Here is a 7,119-nt window from a genome sequence, read left to right as displayed (position 1 = left end):
ATTATGATATATGCATGTGATGGATCACTATGAAGCTATAAGAATAACAAAAGAACAAGGAAGCCTTCTATACACTAAGAAAGATCTCTAAGATATCCTAGAATTTTTTTTTTAATAAATTTATTTATTTAATTTATTTCTTTTGGCTGCATTGGGTCTTCGTTGCTGCGCGCGGGCTTCTTCTAGTTGCGGCGAGCGTGGGCTTCTCATTGCGGTGGCTTCTCTTGCTGCGGAGCACAGGCTCTAGGCACGTGGGCTTCAGTAGTTGCAGCACGCGGGCTTCAGTAGCTGTGGCTCGCGGGCTCTAGAGCGCAGGCTCAGTAGCTGTGGCGCACGGGCTTAGTTGCCCCGCGGCATGTGGGGTTTTTCCCGGACCAGGGCTTGAACCCATGTCCCCTGCATTGGCAGGTGGATTCTTAACCACTGCGCCACCAGGGAAGCCAAGGTACCCTAGAATTTTAAAAAGTACAGAACAGTGTATATAGCGTAACAAAAGAGGGAAATAAGAATATATATTTATATTTGTCTTTTATTTACATAGAAATGTAAAAAATGTAAAATCTAAGGATACATAAGAACTAAGAAAATAAGTAGTGAAGGGGCAGGGGTGGAGCAAGACTTATAATGATACGCATAATTTTTAATTATTTTGAGATTTGAACAGTGAGTGTATTACATATTCAAAAATGTTTAACGACTAAATATAGAGATGTTGAAAACAAGTGAAAACTGTGAAATTCAGAGGAACAATTATTTCACAGAAGAATCAATGTAAAGATTCTAAACCTAAAGAAGTAGTCATGGGACTTCCCTGGCGGTCCAGTGGTTAAGGCTTCACCCTCCAATGCAGGGGGTGTGGGTTTGATCCCCTCAGGGAGCTAAGATCCCACATGCCTCATGACCAAAAAAAACAAAACATAAAACAGAAGCAATATTGTAACAAATTCAATAAAGACTTTAAAAATGGTCCACATCAAAAAAAAAAAAAGTAGTCACAACTTCTTTTTTCTTAAATCTGCCAAAGCGTTTTTCAGCCACAGAATATTACCAAACCTCTTTTATTTGGTAATTTAGTACTTCTGGAAACTTACACCTCTTCAACAAACACTTTTTATTTAATTAAAGTAAAAAAGTAAATGATGGTAATGTGTAAAGGAAAAATATGCCTCCCCCAAATTCCATTACACCTTAGTTGTATATTTTCCCCATGTGAACATAGACACATAAGAAACATATAAAATTTTAATAGGTTATATTATACTTACATGGTATAATTGTGAACCCTTTTCCTTCTTAGCAAATATTCATCTACATTACGATTATTAATGGCTACCTACATTTTCCTTAATATAAATTACTATATTTTATTTAATCGGACTCCTATTGTGAGGTATTTAGGAATTTTCAATGCTTACTATAATAAACAGACCGTGATTTTTAAAAAAAGAAATGTAGTCAAATTCCATTTTTGCCATTGATTTTCGAAAGGATGTTTTTTAAATGATACTACTTTGAAATTATTTGTTTACGAGCAGCTTATTTAGCTAAAACTTGTCTACGGTTTCTCGCGAATGATCTTGTGAGCTAGATAATTTTGGAAAAGTGGGGAAATCTAAAAACGCTTTCAAATGCGTATTCCATTTCACAAAAGAGAAATCACGGATGCACAAGTAGCGCTAGTCCGAACATTCCACTTCTTTTGCTTCAGTAATTCCAAGGCGCTGGCATCGCTCACACTCTGGTCTCGAAAATTAAACCCGGCGGGGTCGCGAACCTCCGCTTACCGCATAGTGGTTCCATTCTACGGTACCCAGACAGCGGAATGCGCACCTCCACAGCCCAGGTGCAGAGGGGACTTATAGTAGCGATGCACCGGATGTGTGCGTGGAAGTGACTGAAGTCAACTCACGACCGATTGGTTCTCCCGAGTGGACCTAAGCCTCCTTTCACCTGCCACTGGCCACGGGGTTTGTCTATTTGAACAGTCCCCGCCCCCTTGAGAAGCCGGGTCCCGAAGCCTCACTTCTCCTTAATGACTATTGGCCGGTGTTCCAGTCCATCTTCCTCTTACGCCCGTCGATTGGTCCTTAGGGCTGGGAGCCCGCCTTCCCTCCCGCCCGGCTTAGAGGACAGCGGGGAAGGCGGGTGGTGGGGTCGGGGTCCTGAAGCGGCGGTACCGGCGCTGGCGGCGGCAGCTGAGGCCTTGGCCGAAGCCGCGCGGTGAGTCTGGGACCTGGCACCGACCCCTCCAAGGCGGCGGAATTTCCAGACCCACGGTCAACCTGGTCCGTGGGGGGACCCCGGGAAGTCGTCCGTCTGGGACGTGAGGTCCCCTCAGTACTGGCCCCCACGGAGTTGGGCGCCGCCTGAGCCCTGGACCCGCACCCCCGAGGCAACGCCCACCTCCTCCCGGACCCGCAGGAAACCCCCGAGCCCTTTAGCCTGCTGTGCGTCTCTGGCGCCACGAAGGCCGGCCCATCAGCTCCTGTATTGCTGGGGCGCCTTTGGGTCTCCTTGCCCATCAGTCGCCCCTTCTTCAGAGCCCCCTACAAATTGTCCTCAAAGAGGACCAACGTCAGTGTCAGCCCCTTGCGCTCCACCGTGGAGGCCTCTCAAGGACCCATTCCCCGGAGCTGAGCTCGGTTCCATCCCAGAGTTTCATCCTCTCTGCTTCCCCCGCCCCCATCCCTAGTTTCGGCCACCTGACTTTAACTTCTGTAAGCCCTCGCCAAGACCCTTCGGATATTTAACTTCTAGTATTTTAATTGAATTCTCCCTGGAGCAGATGGCCTGTGGGCCTTAGACCTTATAAAGATATGCTGGTTCGTTCCTGAGACTGGAAATTCCTTGCTAGCCTCCCTCCCCCGGACGAGCGCACACACTCTGTGGTTTTCTCATCTGGAGTCCTTGGGTTTCCTCTCCCCTGAAGGCTGACACTTCCTTCTGCACTCTTCTCGGCACTGGAGTATTTAAAAGCTTTTCAGAACCAATTATTCCCTGTTTTGTTTTTTTTTTCCTCTGCATTTCACAAATTCTTTGAAAAATAAGAAGTTTTGAAAATTTGATTTTCTAATATAATCTGGACATACCTAGGATAGGTGCATATGTTACTGCCATAGCAGTCTGCCAGAGCGCTATCATGGCCACTTTATTGTGGTCGCCTGATTATTTGTATTTCCCTCTAGACTGTAAGCTTATTGAGGGAAGGGACAGGGCATAACTGAAGAATGAATGAGTGATCTCAGGAACGAATCAGTCTCTTTTAAAGCACATTCCAAGTCCTAATGTTCTATAGAACTGCGCTGTCCTATACAATAACCATCAGCCACATGTGGCTTAGAGCACTTGAAATGTGATTGGTCCAAGTTGAGATTACCCTAAGTGTAAAATACACAGTAGATTTTGGAGACTCAGTACAAAAAAGAGAATAGAAAAATATATCAATAATTTTTATATTGATTACATGTTGAAATGATATTTGGGATGTATTGGATTAAATAAAATGTATTAATTTTGCCTGTTTGTTTTTACCTTTTCGATATGGCTACAAGGAAATTTAAAGTTATTTTACATTTGTGGCTTGTATTTCTATTGGGCACTGCTACTACAGAATAATAATCAATTTCCCTCTTTAAATTGAACTGCTGGAGGAAAAAGACAGTCTTAGGCATGCTTTATTTTCTCTCTACCTCCCCACCTCTAGTACCTCACTCTGTGCCATGTACATAGTAGTCATAATGATAATCATAGCTAACAACTATTAAGAACTCACTGTGTGCCTGGCACTATTTTAAGCACTTTTTAACTGTTTAGTGTGTTAACTCATTTAATCCTCACATCAATCCTATGAGTTAGGTACTGTTATCCTCCTATTACAGTTTAGGAAACTAAGACATTTTACGTATCTTTCCTCAAGGTATATAATTTTGGACTGGATTCACACCCAGGTAGCCTGGCAGCACAGCCCATAATTTGACCCTCTCTCCTATGCTGCCTCTTTTAAACGTCAGTCATTGTTGAATGAATCGAGGCTCTCTGCATGTTTTTCAGTGAGGTGTCCCAACCTTTTTAGGATCCCCAGCCTGACGTGGATAGGGTGAAGATCTGTGTTGAGGAGCTGGGGCCATAAATGAGTTCATCGCCATGGTTTGTTATTCAGAATATTAAAGGAAGCTTCTCTCTGAAGAACCTCAGGGCAAGATGCTTGGAACCGGCCCTGCCACCGCTGCCACAGCTACCACCGCATCCAGCAATGTGAGCGTCCTGCAGCAGTTTGCCAGCGGCCTGAAGAGCCGGAATGAGGAGACCAGGGCCAAAGCCGCCAAGGAGCTCCAGCACTATGTCACCATGGAGCTCCGAGAGGTTGGGATTGCTGTGGTTCGGGGCCGTTCATCATGGAGTGTTGGGGTTACATATACCACCCCTGGTTTAGATGCCTCTTGACAGCTAAGTGAGGATTCGGAAAATGCAGAGATTCCATTTCAGAAAGGCACCGATTTCTCATGTCTGTAGAATGGGCAGGTTCCTTTGCAGTTACACATTTCTGTGGCATTTCCTGTATTGTGATATTTTAGGAGTCGGCTGCTTCTTTTCATTTTTTTTTCTTTTTCATGCCACATTCCAGACCTTCCACTCTTTCTGCCTGATAACAGTGGTTGGGATGGGTTTGACGAGTTGGTTGCTTGGGGCTTTCTTTCTTTCTTTTTTTTTTTTCCCCCTTAATTTTTATTTATTTATTTATTCTTATTTTTGGCTGTGTTGTGTCTTCATTGCTATATGCAGGCTTTCTCTAGTTGCGTTGAGCGGGGGCTGCTCTTCCTTGCGGCGTGGTGTATTTGTTAAATACACCGATGAATTGTTCTTCAGTTTAAAACTATAGAAATAGGCAGTGGCCATGACATCTTTGGCTGGAACTGTACCTCCTGGCTACCTCTCAGGTCCTAGTCTTTGGAAGCCACCCCACCACCAGGGAGACATTAGAAACTGTTCTGAGTACATCTTCTTTTGTAGATGAGTCAAGAAGAGTCTACTCGCTTCTATGATCAGCTGAACCATCACATTTTTGAACTGGTTTCCAGCTCAGATGCCAATGAGAGGAAAGGTGGCATCTTGGCCATAGGTAAGGACAGAGTTTCTGGTAAGGTGAGAACTGGGAATAAAGGACTCTTCAGCTTTGTGTCTACTGCACCCTGGGTCTGCTTCTTACTGGACACTTAGTTCACATTTGTTTAATGAATTTTAAGGAGGCTTGTGGCTTTCAGTATACTTATCCAGCTATTAATTCTAGCAATAGTCCTGGGACGTCGACAAAGCAGGTTTTTTCGGATATGGAATCTCAGAACTGTTAAGCGACTTTTCTAGGGCCAGTGTGCCTGAACTGAAACTAGAAGCCTGCTTTCTTTCCACTGCAAAAATGCAGGCTCTGGTTTCTCTGTAGAGCAAAGTTTGGCATAGTGGGGCTTACGAATAGAAAAGTAGAGTTGGGGTGCAGTGAATGAAAGGCAGGTAATTTTCAACCTCCAGGGACTGGTCTTCCATCCTGTGAACTATTATTCAGTCCCACTTTGTTTTCCTTTTTTTCTTGGGAAAACAAATTATGTATACTAAAGTGAGGTTATTTTGCTTTATATAAGTAGTTCTGGCACAAATATGAAATCTGTTGGTTAAAATGAAAATTATTTGCATCCTTACTGTCTGGAAATTGCAGTCTGTACTTAAAGTAAAAGGAAGGGGTCACTGGCTAGCTTTCCTCTGAAGGCAGCATACTTTCTTGGACAGCATGTGCCCTTCCTCACCTTTTGCTTTCCTCTCTTTTCCAGCCAGCCTCATAGGAGTGGAAGGTGGGAACGCCACCCGAATCGGAAGATTTGCTAACTACCTTCGGAACCTCCTCCCCTCCAATGACCCAGTTGTCATGGAAATGGCATCCAAGGCCATCGGTCGCCTCGCCATGGCAGGGGACACTTTTACCGCGGAGTACGTGGAGTTTGAGGTGAAGCGAGCCTTGGAATGGCTGGGTGCTGACCGCAACGAGGGCCGAAGACATGCGGCTGTGAGTGCGTGGCGAGTGGTGGCTCCATGTTGGGGTCCTTCACACGATGTGCTCAGGTCCCTGAAAGGCAAAGAATGAGAGGGGTGCTCCAGGCAAAGGCACTGGGCTTCTTGGTGGCCCTCGGTTCTGTCCTGAATCCCTTTCTCTCTTCACCCTGAGCTCCGTACCTGAAGAGGAGGCTTAATGTTCTCTTTTGTTGCTTGAGAGGCAGCCCTATGTGCAGTGCTTGTCCTGACCTCCAGTTTTCCAGAATCAAAAATGCCTCCCAGGCAGAAGGCATCCCCTCAGCCGTAGGGAAGAGAAGAAGCCACAAGCCAAGAGGCTTACAAAGCCCCCAGACAACCGCGCTATCTGCAGGATCCCTCTGTCAAGGTCCCTCCATATCCCGTGGGAAAATGGGAGTACTGGGCTGAAGAGAGGAGCAGGGAGGGACTCACTCTCCGTGCTGGGAGAGTTGGCCTGCCTTCTCCCAGGCCTTTCCAGTTTATTTTTTAGTCATTTATTGATCGGTCGGTACGTAGTCCAGACTTCTTCTTTCCCGTTGGCTGTTCTTCACTTGAGGAAGTGGTGGCTTCTTATCCTCTTCTTCTAGACGCACATACTCATTGCTTTCTGAGGCTCATCCCTGAAACAGGCTGGTTTGATGGGCTAGGAATCCAGGCTGTGAGATGGGGGAGAGTCTGTCCTTAAGAGAGAGAATCTAGGAATGAATGTGATGGAGATCAGAAGCTTCAGTTGGATCCTTTCCAGTCGGTTCCCTCTTTCGGGGACAGCACCACACGGAGGGAGCCTGCCTGGGTGAGGGGCCCATACATGGACCCTGGTGCTACTTCCTAACTCTGTAACTTGGGGCAGCCTCCGAACCTTCAGTTTTACCAGGGTCAGATGAAAATAATAGCAAGATTACATATTAAACAGGATTATTCATTCATTCAATACAATGTTTATTGAATGCCTGCTGTATTTCGGGCACATTCTAGGCTATCAGTAGAGCAGTGTGCAAAGCATTAAATACGTCTGCCCTTTCAGAACTTGTGTTCTAACATTACAAGCATTCTGCTTCTAAA

At 45.3% G+C, this 7,119-nt stretch overlaps 1 protein-coding gene across 3 annotated transcripts in view; it reads left to right on the top strand.

The window, feature by feature from the left end:
- Positions 1-2,129: 2,129 nt before the first annotated feature.
- The window catches only part of MTOR (mechanistic target of rapamycin kinase), a 132,880-nt gene continuing 127,890 nt past the window's right edge, over positions 2,130-7,119 (top strand). Inside the window, exons 1-4 of one of the 3 annotated variants that reach the window (XM_068538877.1) lie at positions 2,130-2,220; positions 4,187-4,362; positions 5,011-5,119; positions 5,820-6,052. In XM_068538877.1, the coding sequence (XP_068394978.1) occupies positions 4,201-4,362; positions 5,011-5,119; positions 5,820-6,052 (504 nt within the window). In that variant the 5' untranslated portion in view covers positions 2,130-2,220; positions 4,187-4,200. Of the gene's footprint in view, positions 2,221-4,072; positions 4,363-5,010; positions 5,120-5,819; positions 6,053-7,119 lie in introns of all 3 variants that reach the window. The other 2 variants (XM_068538878.1, XM_068538876.1) reach the window with 2 other exon arrangements.

Source organism: Eschrichtius robustus, chromosome 3 (genome assembly GCF_028021215.1).
Source record: "Eschrichtius robustus isolate mEscRob2 chromosome 3, mEscRob2.pri, whole genome shotgun sequence".
Lineage (NCBI taxonomy): Eukaryota > Metazoa > Chordata > Mammalia > Artiodactyla > Eschrichtiidae > Eschrichtius > Eschrichtius robustus.
The sequence above is the reverse complement of the archived record's forward strand: the minus strand, read 5'-3'. Positions and strand labels throughout refer to the sequence as shown.